This window comes from Pithys albifrons, chromosome 6, assembly GCF_047495875.1.
Source record: "Pithys albifrons albifrons isolate INPA30051 chromosome 6, PitAlb_v1, whole genome shotgun sequence".
Lineage (NCBI taxonomy): Eukaryota > Metazoa > Chordata > Aves > Passeriformes > Thamnophilidae > Pithys > Pithys albifrons.
Window position 1 is genome coordinate 34,292,740 of NC_092463.1, and position 23,725 is coordinate 34,316,464.

General features: G+C 38.1%; 2 protein-coding genes across 4 annotated transcripts in view; one reads left to right on the forward strand and one right to left on the reverse strand.

The window, feature by feature from the left end:
• Positions 1-13,475, forward strand: part of PALS1 (protein associated with LIN7 1, MAGUK p55 family member) — a 56,549-nt gene extending 43,074 nt beyond the window's left edge. For all 3 annotated transcript variants that reach the window (XM_071558111.1, XM_071558110.1, XM_071558112.1), the window contains exons 7-14: positions 2,114-2,191; positions 3,089-3,272; positions 4,310-4,381; positions 4,832-4,903; positions 5,626-5,793; positions 6,541-6,743; positions 8,155-8,265; positions 10,366-13,475. In XM_071558111.1, coding sequence (XP_071414212.1) covers positions 2,114-2,191; positions 3,089-3,272; positions 4,310-4,381; positions 4,832-4,903; positions 5,626-5,793; positions 6,541-6,743; positions 8,155-8,265; positions 10,366-10,542 — 1,065 coding nt within the window. In that variant the 3' untranslated portion in view covers positions 10,543-13,475. The remainder of the gene's footprint in view (positions 1-2,113; positions 2,192-3,088; positions 3,273-4,309; positions 4,382-4,831; positions 4,904-5,625; positions 5,794-6,540; positions 6,744-8,154; positions 8,266-10,365) is intronic.
• A 608-nt stretch (positions 13,476-14,083) lies between these two features.
• Positions 14,084-23,703, reverse strand: ATP6V1D (ATPase H+ transporting V1 subunit D). The gene is made up of 9 exons (XM_071558113.1): positions 23,540-23,703; positions 20,943-21,060; positions 19,704-19,783; positions 18,259-18,326; positions 17,557-17,601; positions 17,024-17,127; positions 16,555-16,621; positions 15,486-15,564; positions 14,084-14,941 (listed from the first exon to the last, which is right to left on the reverse strand). Exons 1-9 carry the CDS (start codon positions 23,578-23,580, stop codon positions 14,800-14,802), a joined length of 744 nt encoding a protein of 247 aa, XP_071414214.1. The 5' UTR covers positions 23,581-23,703; the 3' UTR covers positions 14,084-14,799.
• Between the last annotated feature and the right edge of the window lie 22 nt (positions 23,704-23,725).

Genomic DNA, 23,725 nt, shown 5'->3' on the forward strand with positions numbered 1-23,725 from the left:
AGCCTCACCTAAAAAATCCACTGCGCAGGCTGGAAAGGCACACCCACGTGGGGAGAGCCCATCCCAAATCTTCATTCACGAAGCCGAGCCACACACACACTTTTTACCTGGCACCTACTTTGGATCAGTGTCCAAGATGGGACACCCAGAACCTGACTATGAATCAACAGTCCAATTGCAGCAGGCAAGACCATTCTGTCAAAGTAAAAAGAGATGAAAATGACAAGTTTTTTAGAAGTGAGCTTGTAACTTTGGCACAAAATATTGGAAATATGAATAAGCACTTATTTAATAGGGTTTTGGGGGGAAAAAGTGAGGAGAAATATATTTAATAAATCTTCAAATAACTTAGTAGTACTTTTTATGCTCTACGGACATATCACAATCAGGGCAAAGACCTGGATTCTGCTGTAAATTGTGTCATTTTAGGAAGAATAAGCAGCAATATCCAGACATGAAGTTGTCTTATGGTACACTAAGACACTAGTTTTTAATGGACAATTTCCATCTTCAGTTGGACATATTTTTCTGAAAATTGTTGGTAGAATTTTTAAGTTAATTCATGCAATGAGGTCAAGTGTAAGGAAGTAGAGGAAGAAACGTGTGGGGTTTGGTGGTTTTTGTTGTTTTTAATTTTTAAGCCATATAAAAAATGCTTACAGTTCTTTGGAGAGCCGTCAATGTCCAAATGTTTTTTGGATCAGAGACATCTAAGATACGTAATTGTCTCCATTGCCATCTGGTTTTGGCTTTGTTTTTTTTTTTAAGCCATATTTAGCTAAGTCCTGTACATCCGGAAATAGTGTTTGGTAGGTGATTAACAGGTAATTCAACTCTGGCAGTTTAGTTCTCTGCAGAGAGCTTATTTTGCTTCTGAGCAGCTCCTGCAATTTAGGGTTAAAGAATAAAAGATTTCAAGCCACAATAGATTAGCATAGGAGAAATTTAATTGCTGAAAATTAAAAAAACATAAACACAACCTTATGTGGTTTTTTAAAATACGTTTTGAATACAATTAATTTAAAATAATACTTTTAATTCTTTATATATTGTCATTTGTATTTTTTAATGTGGCAGTAAAGTTTTAAAATATTTCAGACCCCACAAAATACTTAAAAAGAGAAGGAAATTACTTACTTTCCTCCTTAATTTTGCCTCATTACTTGCTACTCAAGTGATAACAAACTACATGTGACTTTAGATTAGACTCTTCACATGATTGCTGTGAGATTAGATACATTCCTCATGGAACTATGCGTGCTGACTGAAAATAGTGGATTTTGTTTTCCTGCAGCCTCATCATGTTATGTGCAGTTGTGTTTAAGCCTTAGGTCTGAATTTTTTGAGATAGATGCATTTACTTCTGTTTTATACCAGATAAATTTTTTGTTACTCTTCATAGAATGGTGTACAGAAAGTGAAACACCTGTAGACTTTGTCACAGGTTGGCACTTGCATTTTTTCTAGATACTTGTTATATGTGCAAACATACTCTGCATGCAAAAGTATGCAATCAAAGTAGAATTCTTTAAAGACAGGACATTTATTATGGTCTACTTTCTTAGCAAGGGTGACTACAATGTTGATCTCAAGTACCTTACATATGCAGGATTTGAGTATATTAGTTAAATTTTTAAACAGTGTTTTGTATTCTTTAGCAATGTTAGCAACATGAAATCATAGCAGAAATGTTTAGATTTGAAAGTACTGCTCCCTTTAAACAATTTTAGAAAAATAATATTTTTAATGTATTTTTTCTTCCCAGTGTAGATCTACTTGTTGGTATTTCTGAACAGAGCAATAGAATATTGTTATCCATTTTTCCTAAGTCTGCTTGACAGAATTGCACCTGGTCCATTTCAAAGAGAAATATTTTATTGAATGCTGGGCTTCTAAAATTTTGTATCAACATTTGACTTTCTAGCCTGACCAAATCACTGCACCTGTATCTGGGCCATCCATTTGAAACTAGTTAAAGGGTACATGATGCACTGTTAGGAACAACCCTTTATGGGAATTTTTAAAGCATTTTCTACAATATGTTATTTATTAAAAGTCTTATGGTCAAGCCATATTTTGATACTGTACATGAAGAGTCTGTTTCTCCTCCCAGGCCGACATGCATGGTACTCTGACCTTTGTCTTGATTCCCAGTCAGCAGAGCAAACCACCTCCTGTGAAGGAGACAGTGGTAAGTAGCTCTACACGTGCTCTTGGACTTGGTGATATGTACTTGATTTTACCAGTAATGTGTAGAACATTCTTCCTCTGTAAGGTGATTACACTGTGGAACAAAACCAAAAGTTAACCATTTAAATTGATTTAATTGTTACCAGACTGACATCTGAATTAAACGTTGAAAATGGTTGGTGTCTTAAGCTGAAATTCTTAGTATTATTTTAACTGAGTTTCTAAAATAGTAGGAAATTGTGCAAGTAGAACTTCAGGTGATTCTGAATTTGTTTTGAATTTACTAATTTCTTTTTTTTTACATATACATATAGGCATGTATGTATTAAAAAATTGGATTGATGGAACTTGCATATGTGCTTTGGGAGGAAAAGTTTGTATACTGAAAGCTTTGTTTATTATCTTTTTGTCAACATAGTTTTCCAGAGACTGTTTTAACCTTTTGAAGAAAGAATGCCCACACATAAATGACTGGGGACAAAATATTGTACAAGTGAAACTTCACTCAAAGTCCAGCAAATGGGCTTCAGTCTGTGTGTTTATTAGGTATTTTAACCTATCAGAATACCTCTGATAATGGTTGAATGCCAAGAACTTAAATCAGTAGCTCGAGGTGGGGGTGCCTCCTAGAATGGTGAGGAAATTGCATGGACTTTAGAATTAACAAGAGTTCAATTCAAGCCTTTATGTCCAACCTTGCACAACTGTGTCATTGCCATTGCTAACCTAGGTAGTGTTTTCATTCCAGTGCTCCTGCATGCCCCAGACAAGTTTGCATTTTATAGAACCTTGGAGTTTTTATATACCAGAGATCCAGTACAGTCAAGGAAGATGGGGTGTAATTCATCAGAATTCACTGGGATGTTTGTCTTCTGATTGTACATTTGATCTCCCACAGATACACGTGAAAGCACATTTTGACTACGATCCCTCTGATGACCCTTATGTCCCCTGCCGAGAGTTAGGCCTATCTTTCCAAAAAGGAGACATTCTCCATGTGATCAGTCAAGAAGATCCAAACTGGTGGCAGGCTTACAGAGATGGAGATGAGGATAACCAGCCATTGGCAGGCCTTATCCCTGGTAAATAAAGCTCCAGAAAAAGCTCGACTGTCAGTAGTTCTTACAGCCACAGGAGCAATATTCAGGTTTTCAAAGACTTGTATACCCTTAAATATTGATTGCCTTAAATATGCCTGTGACTTTGAACCTTTTGCAACAGAGCCTGCTGCTGGTTATGTAATTCACTTGAAAGCTGAACTTTTAGAGGCATAGCCACGTGTAGATGTTAAACACAGAGTAAAGCTACTGGTGTCACTGAAGTTCACCTTTCGAGAACTACTCCCTTCCTTTGTTCCTTTGCTCTGGGGACTCTGGATCCAGAGTTCCCTCTGGCTGCAGCAGAGACCTGGGACTGCAGCCCACTTGTTCTCTGGAGATGGGCACTGCTGTGAGGTTTCTTACTTTGTTCAAGTAAACTCCTTGTTATAGTATCTTTTGTGGTGACTTTTCTCCACCTTTTCCCTTAGCAAAGGGCTTTAGTTACTTGTGACAGTCAGGCTTCCTTCCTTTCCTACTGTTGGGGGCCTTCCAGTAACAGGGTTTTCAGACACTGAAGTCAATTTATAATTTTTGCATTGCAGTGTTATTGTACTTTAGTCCATTAAACATCTGCTGATCTGTTAAACACAGCAAACAAAAGACTTTTTCAAATTCTGTACAATATCACACTGTTACTTTATGATGTTTGAATAAGTTGAGAGAAACACTGTTTTAAATATAGGCTAGTCTTTATAAAGAAGTTCCAGAGGACATTCAAAATATTTAGTATAAATAGAATACAATTGGCATACAAAAGTAATTAGAAAACTATATCATCATAGTGAGAAGATGTAGTCATCCCTGATGAGTATATTTTTTAAGTAATAAGTTTTGCAACAATTTTAGTTTCTCTTTCTAAATTTTAATCTCTCTTTTAAAATTTCTCATGTATTATTCTACTAGGACCTTCAGAGATATAAAAGCTTAGGAAAAAGTCAAATGAATAAGTTATTATGAAAATCATTGAAATGGTTTCTAAATGTTAATGATTCTTGTGCTTTTTTTTTTAATGCATCAAGGAAAAAGTTTTCAGCAACAAAGAGAAGCAATGAAACAAACCATAGAAGAAGACAAGGAGCCTGAAAAATCAGGTTGGATATGTGCTTTCCAAGATAAAAATCTCTTATGGAGGTGCAAATTAGTGATACATATGGAAGCTTGTCATGGAGTTGTAGAAAATTCTTCTGTTTTTTTGTAATACAAGTGGGAAAGTCTTTGAAAGTCTTCATGTAATTACAGGTCTAAATTTAGATTAGTTGTATAAATCATAACTGTGTGCAGTGTAATTAGGGTGATGTAGGGAATGCGGAAAACCCTTCTGTCTTAAAGAATTTTGTCTGCCATGACTCACTTAAGTCCTTGACAGGCAACATTTGCTTAATACACTAGACCATTGTAATCAGCTGAAGGGTATTATATCTTTTCAAAACTGCAGAATAAATTAGCCACTTTAAAGATCCAGATAGTGGGTGGAATAGGAATATTTTTACTGTATAGCTGTTTGATTGTGATGATTTTTATTTTGTAAATAAAATTTTTAGGAAAACTCTGGTGTGCGAAGAAAAACAAAAAGAAACGGAAGAAGATTTTATACAATGCAAATAAAAATGATGGTAAGCAACATCTTTTCCAGAGTATGTGTACTTTTTAGAAATTATAAAAAATTCCACAAATAGCCCTGTGAAAAGAATGCTGAAATTCAGGATATGATATTAGAAATACTAACTGATGAAGTTCTATGTGAGAGCAGTAGTATGTTTTGTTACAGCATTTAGTGAAACATGTAAAAGAGGTGACAGGATTTGTAGGGTCATTTAGTGTCTTTAATAAAGATCAGATTGTAGGAGTAAAAGTCATAGCTTTTTAGGTAGGGAAGCACTCATAATTTTATAATGATCGACTAATTTTTTATGATTTCGTAATATCATCTCACTCTGCATAAATAAGTTTAGAAAATGGAAACTTTCTCCACAAATATTTTGTAGGCTATAATATATTCTTTTGCAAGTACTTGGGATTGGGATGATTATTGTTGTTGGGTATCAAGTGTTGTTCTTGTACTAGAAACTTGTTCTTTGCCAAGCAAGTCGTTTCCTGAATTTGTGCTTCTACTTATATGAGTAATGATGCGTAGTAATGAGCAAGTGAAGATGCGTTTTCTTTCCCAAGAAGGGGGAAAAAAAGGTCTGATCTTACTGGGCAAGGGATGATCTTTGGGATTCTGCTGCTTTGACTTGGAATTAGATGCTTGGCAGAGAGTGGGGAGCAGCCTGAGCGCCAATACGTGTAACTATTAGCACAGTCAGTTGTGACTGTTTTGTTGTTCTCTCTCAAGATTACGACAATGAGGAGATTCTGACCTATGAGGAAATGTCACTGTATCACCAGCCAGCGAACAGGAAGCGGCCCATTGTGCTGATTGGCCCTCAGAACTGTGGCCAGAACGAGCTGCGGCAGCGGCTGATGAACAACGAGGTGGATCGCTTTGCCTCTGCCGTTCCACGTGAGTGCGACAGGCTGATAAGATCCTGTGTGCTAAACAGGGTCTGCAGACAGGAGTCCTGTTGTGTTGAGAAGAGTAACTAGGAGCCTGGGGGGTTTGAGCAGGAGGTATTAAGCTCCTGAAAAATGGACAAATAAAGTGACCTCTTGTATGACAAAAAATAGCTTAGGTAAGTTAATGTAAATCCAGTGTCTTGACATAGTGTTATAGTACCTTTATAAGCCATGCATTTAATTCAGTTTGCATAAAATTGGAGTGAGTTACAGAAGTTAAAAAAAAAGTTTGCTATATTGGGCAAAGAATTTTTAATCAACTGTCCCAAATAAATTTAAATTTAGGTGGCTCCAGTGCCTTCCCAAACTTCTTATATTCCAGTGGATATTGTATTTTTAATGTCAATGTACTCTACATTATGTTTACAACAGCTTAGCAATATATATTGTTGTAAAAAAACTCATAGCTGTTTCCACATTCAGAAGAACAACTGCACAGTTAAAACTACTCCTTCCATGATTTACTTTTTTTTTCTCTAGATAAAATGAAATTTGTAAATTAAGTTTGACAACTTAATCTGACCATGGACATTTATTGCGGAAAATAAAACACATGGATTTCTTGGATATTTCAAATATTGGTGGGGATTTTTTTTGCTCGGTTAGCAAAATGTCTTCTAAGAGAAATGCTGATTTCTTCAGTTCTGTGGATGTATCATTGTCTCCATGTCTGTTTTGTCGCTCTTGCTTGTAGATACGACTCGGAGTAGGCGAGAGAATGAGGCAGCTGGCAGGGATTACCATTTCATTTCCCGACAGGCGTTTGAGAGTGACATAGCTGCAGGGAAGTTCATTGAATATGGAGAGTTTGAAAAGAACCTCTATGGTACTAGCATAGACTCCGTGCGGCAAGTTATCAACTCAGGCAAGATATGCCTTTTAAATCTTCATACCCAGGTATGCAAAAATGTTGCCTGTCACGGTTTATTTGTAGAAGCTGCTGTGAGAATCTCTAGAGCTCTATTTGGTTTATATACAATGAATGTATCTCTGAGGTCAATATTCATGTTTATTACAAGTTTTCTTTCAGTGATGTTCAGTTGACTCTACTCAGTGTATTATAAATACACCTTCTTATTCCTTGTTTGCAAATATGCGCATTGTTATGTGCTACAAGTACCTGAGTTTTCACCAGCTTTAAGTATCTGGAAACAATCTGAATTTTAAAAAATGAATTAAAATAAGATTTATGTCTCTCAGTCTTCCAATTATTCTGTGAGTTCTGAGATTTTTGAAGATGGAGAGGAAATCGTGATTATACATGGAAAGTGTGTTTTCAGGAATATTCATGCAGTTTCTAAATCCAGTTCAGGATTAAAGTATATCATGTAAACAGTATTGAAAAGCTGTTTAGCTGTGACCTTGTGGTTATGGAGAGGAAAACTGTGCTTACAGACCTCAACTTGGAAATTTAGTCAAACATGGAAAGAGGCAGAGTTCTGGAACACAGCCCATTTCCTGATACATATGATAGATATGTGTGAGGTCTACTGCTGTTAGAAATCTGCAAAAGAAGCCATAAAGCTCAGACACATCAGTAAAGTCTGGTAGTACTGAAGCTATTATCAGTCATCAGTAAATCATCATCAGTCGGGACCATGTGATACTTTACTAGAACGGTTCATGGGTATTGCAAAGCATGTCATGAGATGAAAATTCTTTACAAGTCCTTAAAAATTTATCAAACTCTGTAGCTGTAAAAATCTAGTCGAGAGACAAGTTGTTTGTTCTGAGACACAAAGAATGAGCCTTTTGGAAAAACCAAACAACAGTTTGGTTCTCTTTATTTCCTGTCTCTCAATATAAATGTAACCTGGCAAAGCAGAATGCTGTGCATACAGTAGTAGTTCATCTGATATCTTGTATGTTAATCTTCAAAACAGAAAAGGTTAAACTGTAATTTTTCAAGTAAATTCTAGTATTTAAGGGCTTTTCTCTCTGTTCAAAGCTGATACCATTCCTTAGCATTCTAAGGACACTTACTTCAACGTAGGTGACTTTCTCTTTGCTTTTGGATACCAAGAGATCTGTTCCTTCAGTTTAGTTATGAAGAATATTCTTGAGCAAAAGTAAATATTTCCATTCCATAAAGCAAAAAATTGTTCGAATATCAATTTCTCAGGAAAATGTGGCCGAACTGTTAGTGGTGATGATAATACTGCTACAGTTAATTGTAAGGCTGTTAATATATTGTACACTTGTCATGTTTAAAGAGTATATTACCAATTACAGCATGTGCATAATGCATCATTAAATGCCCTTTTCATGGCTGGAACTGTTAAATATGTAATAAATCCTATTTCTGCAGTCACTGAAGACACTACGCAACTCTGACTTGAAGCCATATATTATATTTGTTGCACCACCCTCACAGGAGAGACTGCGTGCTTTATTGGCCAAAGAAGGGAAAAACCCAAAGGTAAGGGGTCCTACACTATTTCTGAAACCATGACAGGTTTGGTAAACAAAGGGATGCACTTTCTTTGGAAGTGGGACAGGGTAATGGTGCTGACATTAACCTTGCAGTGAGGGAGTGCGGCTGGGATCTGTGTGCTCTGGGTCAGGAGGCAGACCATACTGAGGGAAGGGTTCAGGATGCTTTAACCTAATGGGATGCAAGAGCTATTAGACCAGAGAATGCGCTGCTAAATCAGTAATCCTGGGGCACAATGTCTCTGTAGTGGGGTCCCTGCATTTGGGTACAAAGATAGGAACTTTCATTTCAAAACTGTGAAAAACTCAGCTTTGTCCTCAAGTAAACCTGGGAGTAACTCTGTGGAGCAAAGGGTTGCTGTTTTTCCTCTGAGAATTTACTTGCTCTTGTGAAAGCATTTGCTTGAAAATCCAAAACACTTCAGATAAAATTATTTTACTGCTTGATCACTTTTCATGTTTCAGCCAGAGTCATATCCAAGCTTTGAGCTTATCCAGTTCAGATCCAGTTTAGTTACTGAGAAAGTAATTCTGCAGAAAGCCAAGAAATCTGAAAGCTCGGAAAAGTTCCTTACTGACTTATAAAATACAAAGTGTTTATTGCTAGGGCAGTGAAATAAGTTCATCATCAGCTTTTTAACTGCACTCTACCCTGCAGTGATTGATTGGGAGCACTTTGCCACCATGGCATCTTCAAAGTACTAACTGAGCATAATGCATGCAGTCCATACTGAGGAAAAGCAATCTTCCCAGCATAACTCAAAGGGACTCCTGGCGTGGCTGTTGGTCAGGGATCATAACTCAGTGTGTTCTGTGGCTGTGTTGTTTTGCTCACTTTGTTTGATGCAAGGGTGATTTATTACTTGGATGAAAGATCTAGAAGACCTTGAAGTCCAAGTGTTAAAGCAGAGGGAGAATTTTGTTTACCTTTTTTCCTTTCCATCCGGCCTCTGAGTCAAATGTAATCATAGTCTTTAAATGGGTATGTTTCCTCCTTCATGTTTATGCAATTAATGAAACTTTATTTTGTATAAATAACACATCTTTTGTAGGTTCTGGATTTTTATTGCAGAAGTCAAGGAATCCATTTGCAACAAAAAGGAATACATTTCCTCGTGTTAAAGAATGCCAGTTTTCTTTCTGATTAATTGTATTGGAGTTTTATTTATTTCAGTTGGGTACATGCTCTCATGGATAAAGAAAATGGTATTTCTTGTGTATGTATGTCTGTGTGGTACTTTGATTTTATCAAGAGTATATAATAACTAAGGAAAAAGTCTTGAAGGCCTGAAGTCCCTTTTGAAAATACTCTCTCTAGAAAACTGACTCCAAAATTATACCTGAATATTTCTTTCTACAATACAAGTTGCAGTAGAGGAAAACAAACACTTTTCTATTATCTAATTGTAAAAAAAATCTGAAGGAACACAAAACATTTTTGCTTCTCCCTTTGTAACATTTATCTATATCTGCGATATTCTTGCTTTTGACAAGGTCCCTTCCAGCTCCAAAGTGGTGTATTCCATTTTTCAGCAATGTTATTCACCTGATGTTATGGTGATTTGGTTAACTTAAACATACAACTGTCACTGTTGTTCTCATTGCTGTTGAACAATTTCCACCAAGGACAGCTGTCACTTTCAGCTGTTTCATGTTTGTGGTGCTGCATCTTCGCAGGAATGTTGTCTTATTCTACACGATTCAGACTTTTCTCTCACACTGTCTCGGCCATCTCCAGCCTTTTTCGGAAGGATAATGAGCTTAGCAACCTCGCTGATTTTTTAGAAACATGATCTAAGAACCTCTGTAAGATCAGTGTTGTGCAGTGAGCAGTGCTGGATCTTCCTTGTTTTCCTCAGCCTGGGGCAGCTATTTACAGTTTGCCACTTACAGCCAATCAGACAGGATTGTCTTGAATGCCGTTAGCTTTCAAATATGTGTCATGGTTCAGTGTTACTGTAAACTCTTCCACAGCCAATAGCAACACCGTGAGAATTTGTGTAAAAAAGTCAGGTTGTTCCCTTTCCCTACTCTTTGTGAGTGAGAGGCTTACACACCTACACTAACTTTCTGTTTTTCATTGCAGCCAGAAGAGTTGAGAGAAATCATAGAGAAGACAAGGGAGATGGAACAGAACAATGGCCACTACTTTGATACAGCAATTGTGAATTCTGACCTTGATAAGGCATACCAAGAGTTACTTCGGTTAATAAACAAGCTTGACACAGAACCCCAGTGGGTGCCCTCTACCTGGTTACGATGAGAGCAGTTCCAAGGGACAAGTGGACTTTTGATCTAGTTATCTTCCCAAGGAGATTGTGTGTAGGCCTGCCCAGTTGTAGTGTAAATGCATGTGAGCTCTAGACCTCAGTGGCTGCTTCCTTTGCCAGTGAAGTTGCGGATTACTGGAACATCTTGTCATCTTGTGAGCCAATCTAACGGATCTAAAGATGGTTCAAGTTTCTTTCTCTGTGGTCTAGAAATGGAGACTGTGTCAATACTAAATTCTAAGGCTTTAGATAGATTTTTCTAGCAGCTACTTTTATACATAAATCCACCTTTTTTAACCTAGAATCACCCTTACAACAAAGATTTTAAGTGTGTTTGTGTGTGTATATATATAGTCCATGCTGTCACATAGTTATAAATATGAATGTTATTTAACACTTAACTTAATGACTTTGGGGGGCATGATGCTAGTTCAGGAGCATAATTCTACAGATGATTGGGCAGAGAAATAATCTACACACGAAAAAAATGTTAATATTAATGGGAAACCTCTCCTGTTCAAAAACCACACAGACTGAAGATGCTGCTCTGATCTGGAGCTCCCCTGTGAGGGTTAATATTTTAATTCTCAAACATTCCACTTTTTAATAGCACTGTAATTGTAAAATGTGTGTAATGTAAATATTTCAATCCTTGTGTCTTTTTAGTCAGACTTTTAAAATCAGATTTGACTGCACAGTAATTTTAAGTCCAATCAAAGATGACTATTACATTGATCTTTTAGATGTGATATTTTTATGGTATTTTCTTTAAAACACTGATTGACTGATCAGAGCCACTGTTTTCCACAGATCTGTAGAAATACTTAGAAAAGCAGAGGTTATATTTTTGTGAAAATGTATAGTTACAAGACATGCTGCTTGAAAGTCAACTGAAATTCTCATGTTTTATAACAGAATACTGACTAAAATAGACTGATGTGCTGAACATTGGAAAACAGTGGGGTTTTTTAATCTCTGCAAATGGTTCATATTGTGGCTGTTGGACTAATGGACAACTAACTGGAATTAAAATAGCTGAATGTAGCTATTGTGTTATGAGTATTGTAATTCACTAGCCAACATATTGTCCTGCATTTCCTCAGTACTGCAGTGAAAATATGTGTAAAACACTGGTAACTGACTGAGAAGTCACAAGAAAGGGGAATATTTATAATGGTTAAAAGAAACAAAAAACTTGAAACAAGGGAACAAAAGGCAAGATCTGTCTGTATCCTAGTGCATCCAGCAAAGCATATTGGACCATCTCTGTGTCCTGAAATGACTTTGGCTGTGAAGGTTTAACTACTGAGGCTGTGCATCTGCAGTAGGGCTGTTGTTGCTGGCACTAACTGGATAGGAGGATCTTGGCTGTTCTGGTTTTGGGTAGCACAAAGAACCTTAACTGTGAATCTCTCTTCATTTTAGCCATAGTGTTTCTTTGTTCCTACAGGTAAAACACTGGAGCTTATGTCAATGTGTAGTTCACTCCTGTCTAATGTTGAAGGATGAAGAAGTAGTTAATGTTTTCCATTTTGTCTTGCATATATTCTTTCTTCAAATGTTAATGGAACAAATTCGCACCCATAGTTAGAGAGCTCAAAGTGTAGAGCAGATATAAAGAAATTGTCAGATGACTATCCTAGGTACTGAACTAATATTCAGTACATTTTTCTATTGAAAAATGGAAGTGTAGAGTGCATTCCCATCTTGTTAGAAAGCAGAATTATTTGCTGGTTTAACTAGTATTTAGGGCTGAAAAGAAAGTCAGCAATTAGTGGGGATAAGTAATGACACTTCAGAAAGAAAAGGGGTGCAAACCAGAATATATCAAGTTAGCGTTAGAAATAATAATGTGCCAGCTGTTGGTCTGAGGACTGGATATTCAAAATAGTGGCTTTTTGCCTCACATTGCAGGCATGTTTTGGTTTCATCCATAGTTTATGTTAACTACTGTGTTCAGGTATGTGTTGGAAATACTGTAGCAATTCTACCCTTTTTACAAGAAAGATGATTGCAGACGTATTAGACTTCTGGGTATTGACTGTTTCATAGCTGGACAAGAAGGTGGAAAACAGTCAGATGTGTCGAGTAAGGGTAGCCTGGCTCAGTTACACAGGTGCTGTCCAAATTCTCGCAGTTGCCATGAACTCAGGGTGGTTGCTGAACCCCCACGGATATTCAGTGTTCATAGGCAGCATCAGTCTCAGTAAGTCATGCCATTGATGTTATTTCACCAATGTTTGTCTCCCGAGTTTTTCTGAAATGTTCTACAGAATGTTTTTATACAAATGAACTTTTGAATGTAGATTTACAGCATATTGCTTGAAGTTCAGCTTTACTCTAATTCCCAAGGCACACCATACTTGCTGACATCGATGTGGAGAGGTGCTATAATAGTTTATAACCAGTGTTAGCTGTGTCTCCTGCTGAAAGGAAGGGCTTGAGCAGCATTGAAGTAAGTACCTGGCTGTCCATCTGCTGCCAGCTGGGACCTAGAACTACCTTGTGTAAGACATTGTTCTGTTTTCTTTAATGAAGAATGTGTGCTAGTTCCCTCAAGAGTGAAAGAAAATATGCAGGCTTCACTGGTGAAACTCTTCAACATTATCACAGGCTTTGTAGTGAGCTGTATCAGATTGAAATGAGGGTATCTGCATTGTTACTGGTCCAGATTTAATTAAAAATAAATGTTAGCTGAACTGCATAAAAGAATTTTGGAATGTAATTAAATGTGATTTTTTCAAATATTAGATGGGGGGTTTCATGCCTTAAATAATTAAGGTAACTTTACTGAGACCTGTGGTTAGCCCCACATTGTACTTTTATACATGTATCTGCACTCTGTATTTTGAGACATCATGAACTGCACACTAATGTAAAAATGTAAAATATTTCTAGATTTAAAATAAATCACTGTATAATTTTACTTCTCATAGTGGATCTTGGGACTCTTCTGCCACTGTGCTGAATGTGTGAAACACACTGGAACATCAGTGCCCTAGAGGATACTCTGTGCTCCTTCTGACACCATCCATCCCATGGGAGAGGTCCATAGAGCTAGTGTGTCTCTCTTTCAAGCTAAGCTGTAGCTTAAACAGAATATAGACTTAGTATTCAGCTGTTCTGTGTTCAGCTTCAAAAGAGTGTGGCCTTGTGTTTCATACAATTCTAAAATTGCTTTTTAAAGGTGTTAGTAGAAAATAATGTCATTGCACTTACCCTGGATCTGCAGTGAAGTGCTGGGTCATGCTGGAAAAAGATGCTTACCTTGAATAGGTACTAGACACCTGGGATAGCAGTACTAGACACAATATACTAGTTAGTTCTGGGGCATGTGTTCAGTTCGCTGATTGCAAACCAATATCTTCAAGAACAAAGAACACAACCAATTGTGATGAAGAAACTACGAGTTGTGGCACTTGGTGCTGTGAACTAGCTGGCCAGGTGATGATTAGTCTGAGGTTGGACTCAATGATCTTAGAGGTCCTTTTGAGCCTAAATGATTCTGTGATTCTGTCTTTAGGAAAACAGCCCTTCAAACTGAGCAGAGGTTTTATTTTGAAATCAACACAACAAGCTTTTAAGACCACCATCTTCTAGCAACTTGAGCCAGACACCAGGTATTTTAACATTTAAAATTCACACTTGTTTCTAGCACAGACAGTACACAAGTTGGCAGAATGTCTAATTAAAAATGTAGATGTTTTAGGCCAATGGTAGCAATCGTGCAATGAAAATGTGTCACAGAAGACTGTGGATTTCATCAACAGGTTAGAAAACTAGAGTTTCCTTTACTGGCATTTGACTTCAGTCGTGCCAATATTGGCTTTAAGCAACTTGAACATTAATAGCCCAGCAGTAAAGAACATTACATACATCTCCCTCCCTAAGTGAGATTTTCCTTTGCTTGTAGGAGGAAGGGGGGCAATTTAAGAGGAATCTCATTAGGCAAATCCAGAGCCATATAGCTATCAACAGCCATTCCTACTAAGTGAAGAAACAGGCTGAACAGGCAATAGAAGGCTTTTCTGATAATAACGCATCTGACACACTTCTTTCCCTCCTATGCTGTAGTGAAGTTCCCAGATTTCTAATATCCCAGGAGAAATCCACAATCCATTCAATTCAAGACTTGGACACCAAATAAGAAGCCACGTAAGTATATTGTAGGCAACATGTCTTGAATTATATTGCAATTGGACATTCTGTACTCTGGGCCCCCTGCTTCCACACACAACAACTGTGCAGGGTTACTCAAAGAGAAGGTCTTCATCCTTCTCTTCTGCTAAGAGATTGGCTGGTTCAATTTCCCCACCAGCAGCCCTCCGCAGCTCCCGTTCTTGATCAGATTTTTCTTTCAATACTTTCTTCTTTTCCTGGATCTTCTTTAGCCTGTGAAGAGCAAATGTGGTTTATCTGTGAAACAAGTGTCTTCATAAAAGGCTAGCAGTAAATATGCCATACAATTTGGATATGATTAAGCTGCCTGGAAAAGTTTCCCAGGACACAGAAATTCTGTAACAAATGGCATATTTGGCAAAACGGCAAAAATAAGAGACTTCTATTGCTAGCTGCTGTAATTGAAAAACTTCATCCAAACTATAAGTTATATTCTTGACTCTAAAGACTGCATTATACTACTCTGCTTGTCCTTAATGAAGTTAATTCCTCTTTCATTCATTTTAGGTTTGACATTTTTGTTTCAGGTAGCACAGAACACTGACCTCTATAGCAGAGGTGTCCTTAAGGCAGAACACCTCAGTGTACTGCATCACATCGTTCCCTCTGGAAGAATGATGACAGTTATGTACAACTTTGGGTTAGGTTTTCATTGACAACTTTCAGACAAATAATTGCAGATATCCAAGTGCCAGATTTGGTGAACAGTTCTCCTAAGTCGCTTCTGAGGAATGGTGAGAAAGGTCTAGATATTTACCTGTAGAATTCCTCTCGTTCTCGTTCATCCAGTTCTGTGATGATGTAAGAAAGAGTACGCTCAATCCTGGGAATAATCACTAAAACCATAAAGAAGGAAGTTGTTGGACTGCCAGGAAGTTACATAATGCAGTGCACAGATGCTGTTTGAAGTCAATCTAGTAATTCTTTTGGCTATGGGAAAGTTATGTGTTTCATGGAAGATCATACTATTTCCTGATGGACAAGTACACAAAACTGTTTTCTTTAGTAAGTTCAGGACTAAACTAGGACTTTGAACATCACAGAATCTCACACAGCATGTTCTCTTAAAGATGCAATGAAATCAGGAAGCACTGATCCCTGATTGTTGGTGAGGTCCCTTTTTCCTGTGGAAGTGCTTTAAAAAAAACCTCCAAGAGGTGGGCAAAATTTGGATTAAAACTATGTTCTTCCATCACATTCTTTCAGAAACTTCTGTTCAGTGTAGCACTTCTACTCACAGGATTATCTCAGTTTAAAAAGTCCATCAGGAATACAAATATTCAAACATAACACTATCACAAGGGAAGAGATAAGACATTAAATACAGCTCTAACATCCAACTGGACAAGCTATGTGTCTGAATCCCTTTCTGAAGGGAGAAAGCTGTTACCAGTGATTTAAGGTTAAATATATTTTAAAGTTATTTAAAGTTTATTATGCTAGCTATTGGAACATCTTAACACTTAGAAATATCACATCTTTTGCTTCCAGTTAACAGACCTGACCAATTAAATCCAAGTCACTAGCAGAGACCCCCAGAATGTGTTTGTGAAACTGCTGTCCTACAGGTTCTCCATACAATTTCCTGATTACCTTCTCATGTTTGTATATTCATTTATGTGTGTTTTCCAGTCCTTTCCACTGAACTTTTAATTTTTTTCTTTCTTGCAATATCATTCATTGTCATGCTTTCTAGAAAGATTTCTTCAACTGGTTAAAAATTCTACTAACAAGCAAGAGGTCAAAAGAGTGGCTTTCATGACCCTGCTCCTCACCTTGCACGGATACAGAAAAATCTTATGCATCCCAAATGGAAAAATACTCACCGTGTTCAATTGCATTCACGCGTCTGTTTGTTATTTTAATGGCTTCATCCAAAGTAATGAAGGATGTCTGATGGAATGGGATTAAATAATTAATACATAACAAGGCAAATGCAGCATTTCCATCAATTCTATATACCAACCAAACAGCACTTGAAAGCCAAGTCTGTAATGTAGCTTTACAGACTGTCCTTGAGAGAGGCAGAATTTTTTCTACTAAAGTCACTGGTGCACTGAATAGTGCACAGTAGCAGTTACAAATACCAGCTCTCCAAAGCAGTAGCATCAAGCTAGTTTTCCTAGCATTAAGGATAAGGACTTCTTTGAAATGGTAATATAACTTTTTTATGGCTGAAAAAGGCTTGCAACTTTGTACAGCACTTGGACTAGGTTAAGCTACAATTACTAACACGTGTTACTTTTCTTTCAGAAAAGAAACTGATTATACCCTTGTTTTTCACTTCCCACCAACCTGTAAGGAGGCCAGTTCCACAAGCAGCTCTACAGCTTTGGCATAGTTCCTCTTCAGCTTAGCCAACTGTTCTCCACCTCTGGCCAAGCCAGTCAGCTCATAGCCTGAAAAAAAAATGTGTTACTATTGCTGCTATAGTGCTTTTTTAACTAGACAAAAATACTTTACAGTGATACAAACAGTTCAGCAAGTGAGAAGCTCAATCCTTTGGCCATTAACAAATTGTCTTTATAGTGGTTTATGTTAGTACAGATCATTGTTGTGCATGTCCACAGTGAGACTCAGAAGTCTCAAAATCTGGTAATTCAAGCCAAGTCTTCTCATCTGAAAAACTCAATCATTTAGGAAAGTAAAATCCACTGCAGTCCCTAATAATCCCTCCATATCACAGGAACAGGGCAAAGCATCAAAGGTAATAAGCACACCCATGCCTATGATGTAAAATGACTTGCCATCAAGACACAAGTATTTTTATATTAGCACGGAATAACTGAAAGTCCATACAAGACAGAAAACACTTGGTTTGTACTTACTGTCCCCTCCTTCCTGGTAATGCTCAAAAACTGGCAAGGTTACACCTGACAAGAGTGAACAAAAATGTGTGTAAGAGACATGAACAGTTACAGATTTATTATGTACAATTCACTTTTACCTCCATTTGCTTCTTATTTTGTAAGATTATTTTTCAAATCTTCCTATATAGTTTGGAACTACTAAGTCATGCTGGTGCTGACACATAACATGGAACTTCAGAGTTGTGTTGAGATCACAGAGATCTAGACCCATGAAAAATTCAGGGAAGTATACCAGTTTATTCAGTGTTCAGTTTTATTATGTTTCTGTTTGGTAATGTATTCCCTTTGTTTAAGGAATATTTTAAGCATTCAATCATCTTTCTTGTTTTCTTCATAGACAATTACTGATATTTAATTGCCTGAAATTTATTTAATTTTGGTACTTAATTTTCTGATCTATTTTTCAGTAAAGCTCTATGGATTTTTTACTTTATCTGAAGATCTAGAAATTGAACTGCAGTTTGCACACATTAATTTAAATTTATGAGAGGTAAATAACTAAATATAAAAATAATAGGCTGTATGTGAAAAACCCCCAATTACAAGTGTTCCAACTGTTAGATAAGTAAGAGACAGTGTTTGGATACATTCCTGCGTATTTCTAAGTCCCCTTCCACAATTCCCTTATGAGTTAAAATACTCATGGCCTGGAAAAGTCACCTGCTACATTGTCTTTTTTAGCTCTGATCTTGACTTGTGCCTTGTTCACATTTTGGATCACAGTGGTACTGTAAGGAAGAAAACACATCTGAATCAGGAAAGCTGAAGTGGTTGATTAAGTCATTTTTATATACAAGATGAAGCAGTTATCAAATAGCTGTAAAGACCTGGAAATTGTCAGCTCAGTTCTCTATGCAATTCATTGCAGAGACTTTGAAGGTAACACAGAAGCTTTGAAAGAAATAGGTTTCCACCAATGTTTAGGAATGTAAAAGACACAGAGTCTGTGAAATGTAACTTGAAATGTCTTTGACCAAGTATATAGAGCATAGCTAAAACTAACAGTTATCTGGAAAATTATTTTAATAACATCGAGTCTAATCAACCCATGAGACCTTTTTCACAGTTACTGAAGAAATTTCAAGGTTTTAATGCAGACCAAGGCCACAACATTTTGTTCATTTTAGTTTGTATGTATTTGTTCTTTCAGAACATCAGTGAGTTTGTTTACCCACAAACTAGCATATTAGTAAACTTGAGCTTGTACAATTAATCTTGAAAAATTCTGAAATATCTTAAGGTCTTTCATGAACAGGTCACTGTAACCAACTCTTCTGCTGAAGTCCAGTTTGCTTTACAGGGTGGAATCTGACTAGTGTTTATAGCTAAATACTGTGACTAGTTAGGACAGGAACAGATCACTGTATCCAAATGAAAGGCCAAAGACTTCCCCTCAGCAGCACACACATCACTGCTGTATCTGATCACTCAGTTCTTCCCCTTTAGTTGGCAGTACCATCAGCTGAATCATTAACACTTCCCCAGCTTTATTCCACAAGGTCTGTGCACATTGAATGAATTACACAAACACCTTAGACAGAACTGTAATTTATTAAAATACAACTTAAAATATTCTACTGGGGAAAAAGTTTTGTTTCCCCTCTGGCACGCAGCCCTCACTCACCCTAGTGAGACAAGAGGGCAGTGAGACAGGAGATTAGAACCAGTAAAATTACTGTGACTTACTGGGAGAAAAGAACACACATTACACCTGTCCCTCAAATTCACAAGCAAAACCAAATTAACAAATACTCCAATACTCTGCTATAAATTCTCACTTCCCTGCATTGTTTTATTCCAAGCAGCAAAAATCAACACCCTCTCAAATCAGGACTTACAGGTAAATTCTGTTAGTATTTCCACTTTGTTTAAGTTCCAACAGAGTATCTATTTTCATCATGCAAATTATCTCTCTCCTGCAGTGATGTCTCCCACCTTTACCTAATGGAATTCAGTTCATCCTGTCCTACCTTGTTCACTGTCTTTTTTTTTTCTTTTTAAAGTGCATTTAAGAATTCTACCTTTTTTTTTCCAAAAGAGAAGATAATAATTTGTTGATCACTCTTTCCCATGGGTAGGACATCTACAAGCTCAGCAATCCTCACCTGAAATCTCCTGCTGTAAACTTTGCCTCAGCAAGTGAAAAGGCAGCTTCTCTCATCACCTCACCCATTAGCATCTTAGTCTGTTTAAAAAAAAAAAAATAAACAGACAGCAAATATAAGGTACATTGTTAGTGTTTTTCTAGGAGAAATAACTAAGCATAAAGAGAAGAAAACTGTAAGAAATTGAAGAGAGTGAGAAATTCCTGTATGTGTAGCTTACTCTCAAACTGAAAATTGTTATTCCCAGGTGACTGGCAAAAAAAGAAATATTTCAGCTATTTCACTGACCCAGCGTAGAATTCAAAGAAACTGCAAAAGATTTGCCTGTCTTAATAATCATAAAATTCTATTACATGGGGGTTAAATCACAACAATAAAGTGGCTCAGTAGGAAAACACTCTTCCTTCACATTGTATGGAATACTACAAGACAGATGAAGCTCTTTTTCAACATACAGATATATGCAGCTTTGTGAAGCTGCACTCTCCTCCTACTCTCTTTTTTCCCAATTTTTACAGATTTGTAGCCCTTATAGCTAAAAACTGTGCTACTGAAAACCAACAGCCCTTGTGTGTTAGACAGTCTGTAGGAAACAGAGTGCTGAGAGCTTGTTGACAGCTTGGCAACAAAGTACTTTGGCTCACCAGGGGTACTGCAGCCCTTGCAGCCACAGCAGTACAGCCAAAACCCGTCTGGCATCGAGGAACAGAACAGGGCGTATCAGGCTCTGTTGTGTATCTTAGATTTGTCATGCCTGTTGCAGAGGAAGGAGCGGGACTCTGTTTCCTCATAAAGGAACAAGTTCTATCTGCACAAAACTTCTGCTTGCCAGTATACCTAGTCATGCAGGAAACATTACAGATCTGCAGTGTGTTCCTAAGCTGGGTAAAGCAACAAAAACAGGACTAGAGACCACTCCTAAACTATTTGGCACCATCAGAGCAAAGTCCTTGTAATGTAGAAGAGATGATAGGAAACTTGGGACACAAAAGAAAGCAGAACCTTAGACTGTCTGGAAAGAGGTGAAGAATATCAACTATGCCAAAATTTCTGTATCACTGCAGCCAGAAAAACATAATTCTTCTCATGTGTCCTCAGTGGTCTCACTTACAAAACACAGGGTGTCTACATAGTTGTCCTACGTTCCACCCTACCTAATGAAGTTACCAGAACGAGAATGCCCAACTGACAGATTCCAAATAAAGGAAGCCAAACGAAGGAAAATTCTAATTTACCTACCTCAATAATTTTCTTAAGGATCTGCCTGAATCGAAGTGTCAAAGCATCAGATTTTTTTTTCAAGAGGTTACGACCTGTTTGGGCTCCTTTCAAACGAGCCTTCATGATGGTCTGAGCCCTGTTAAACAGAGGAATAAATAAAAATGCCCTGCATCATCTGAAGTGATTAGGAAAATATTTAGGCAAAGTTTTCTGATGTGGATTGTGACTGAAACTATGAAGCCGACTGAGAAACATCATTGCAGTGGAACAGGATGGGCACTTCAGGATAGAATTTTATATTCCCATTTAAAATCAAGGGAATTCATTATATTTATCTCCATCATAAATGAGAACTGCAAGGTTATTATCTCAAGGTCAAAGATCATGGAAAACTGACCAGGCATTCTTCAGCACATCCATAATAAAAGTTTAATTTTTCTTGATGACTTACAAATGCCAGAAACCAAACTACCCCAAAAGCCTACTGTCAGTGTGAGTGCTATGGCTTTTAAGCTCTTTTACTGCTATATCACCTTCTCAAAAACATAGCACATTCTTCATGTGACCAGAACTGTTGATGCTGTGTTCTGATTTTACAAGGCAAGGAGATACAGCACTTGCACATTCTGGTTTGAAGGTCAGAAAGCTCATTGATTCCTCATCTTCATATGCTGCGTAGGAGATGTAAGGCAATCAGAAGCAGCAGCAATTGAAGAGGTGTATTAGTGAGTTGGCTGTAGCTTTGTATATCCTTTACTACCAGTACCACATTTACAGGTTTCTTGTATGAAATTATGCACTGAAGAAGGAACCAAAATGGCTTCCCTCTCTGCTGTATATTTTAATTTGAAGAATCTTTTCTGATTTAACTAGAACAGCAGAAGCTCTACCACAAAAAGAACAAGCTGTGCTAACTTAAGGTACCACTTCGTACGTGTAGCCACTGTGCACAAAGGACAACACTCAAGCCAAGTCCTTACACACTTGCTCTCTGACTTTGGAAAAAGTAAGTGTAATTAAGAGTCTGTCTACACAGTGGAATCCATTACTGTCCACATCTACTGCATGTGATGAGAATTGCTCCATTAACATCTACCAAATACTTTGAAAACCACAAATACATCTACTGCATGTGATGAGAATTGCTCCATTAACATCTACCAAATACTTTGAAAACCACAAATACTTTATGAATGTTTATGATTAAAAAGAAAGAAATCGGAGTAAAAAGGCAACTTTATTTTCCCAACAAGCAGGTGCCTGTCACCACCTTGAACTAACTTGTTCCTTCTGTTCACCACCTGCCAGAGACTGGCTGGCGTTCTAGTTCAAGCAAGATCTCACAGGCTCTGAGAGTGCACTAAACAAAGTCTAGTTTACTCTCAAGGAGACTGAACAGTTTCTGGAATTGATGATATCCAGCACAGAAGAGGCTCATACCAGCAAGTCACTTGATAAAGTTTAAAAAAAACCCAAACCAACAGGAGAAGCAAACCTTGTGAAATTCTCTTCTCTCAACTGAGAAAATTAATTGCTGCAGACATAAGCCTTCTTTATTATACCACTCTAACTTACATTCCTTTGGAAACAGCAGCCACATTTATTGGTCTGTTACCTCATCTGAAACAATGCTTGTTTGAACACGACCACCCTCCTGCCAATGATCTTGTGCCACAGCCCACAAAACCAGATAACCTTTTAAAAGTGATTAAAGTGCTCCCTCTTGGACACGCAAACTGAATTAAAAGAGCGCTACCGAAGAGCAGGAGTGAGACCAGATGACTTATTGTATGCAATAATTCATTTCTGAACTAAGTTTCAAATCAGAACCTTTACTATGAAATGCATTAATCTTTCCATATAAATATTATTTTACATGTCCTGAGCTCACACATGGGGGAATAATTATGATTTTACATTTGTAAATGTAAATGCCTTGTCCTGCAAGGCATGTTTTCATAAAGACTACCTGCAGGCATCAACCCACTTTTATGCAAGATTTAAACCAACCTTTCATCTTAAAGCAAAGTCTTTCTGTCCTGGAGGGTTCTAAAGAGAAACTGAACAGCATTATTAAAACAGCGATTTTATTCAACTGTTTGTGTTTGTTCCAATGTCTGCAGTTTGTAAGCCTTGCCACGAGACATATGATCTAATGACAAATAGTCTGCTGTCAGGATCTGGAAAATTATCTGACTGTCCAATCTCAGCATTTTACTTCCTTCTTTTCTGACACTTAATGGCCAACCTCTTGCACAGCAGAATCGTCTGTTGCAAAGGGAAGCTACGGCTCGATTTGTCCATTTTCCCCTTACCCATACATTTTACAAAACGTTCTTTTTAAAGTCAGGTTTGCGTAATTGCAGAATTTCAAATACCGCACCCGCGCCCTTGTGCCACCCCTGACATGGCCGGACCGGAGCCGGACCGCAGGCACTGCAGGAGGAACCGAGGGCGGGCCGCGGCTGCTCGGCCCGCACCGCGGCGGGAGCGGGGGCACGGCGGGCAGCACGGCACGACTGCCAGCGCCGAGCTGCGGTGGGAGAGCCCCGAGCGCTGACCCGAGCCCGGCCCCGCCGCTCCCGCTACCCCGGCCCGTCCCGGAGGACACTCACATCCGCGAGGGGAAGATCTCGATGCGGTCCTTGCCCGACATGGCGGCGGCGGGGCCCGGAGGGGCCCGGTCCGGCTGTCACCGCTGTCGCGGCGGGGCCGGTCCCGCTGTCGCCGCTGTCGCTGTCACCGCCCCGTCACGTGACCCGGCCCCGGCCCCGCCCCCGCGCGCCGGACGCAACCCCGTA

Coding starts and splice junctions, on each gene's coding strand:
- ATP6V1D (XM_071558113.1), bottom strand. CDS start 23,580: ATGTCGGGCAAGGACCGCATCGAGATCTTCCCCTCGCGGAT. Junction 21,061..23,539: donor GAGATCTTCCCCTCGCGGAT/GTGAGTGTCCTC, acceptor TCTGTTTAACAG/GGCTCAGACCATCATGAAGG. Junction 17,602..18,258: donor TAAAAAAGACAATGTAGCAG/GTGACTTTTCCA, acceptor CACTCTTGTCAG/GTGTAACCTTGCCAGTTTTT.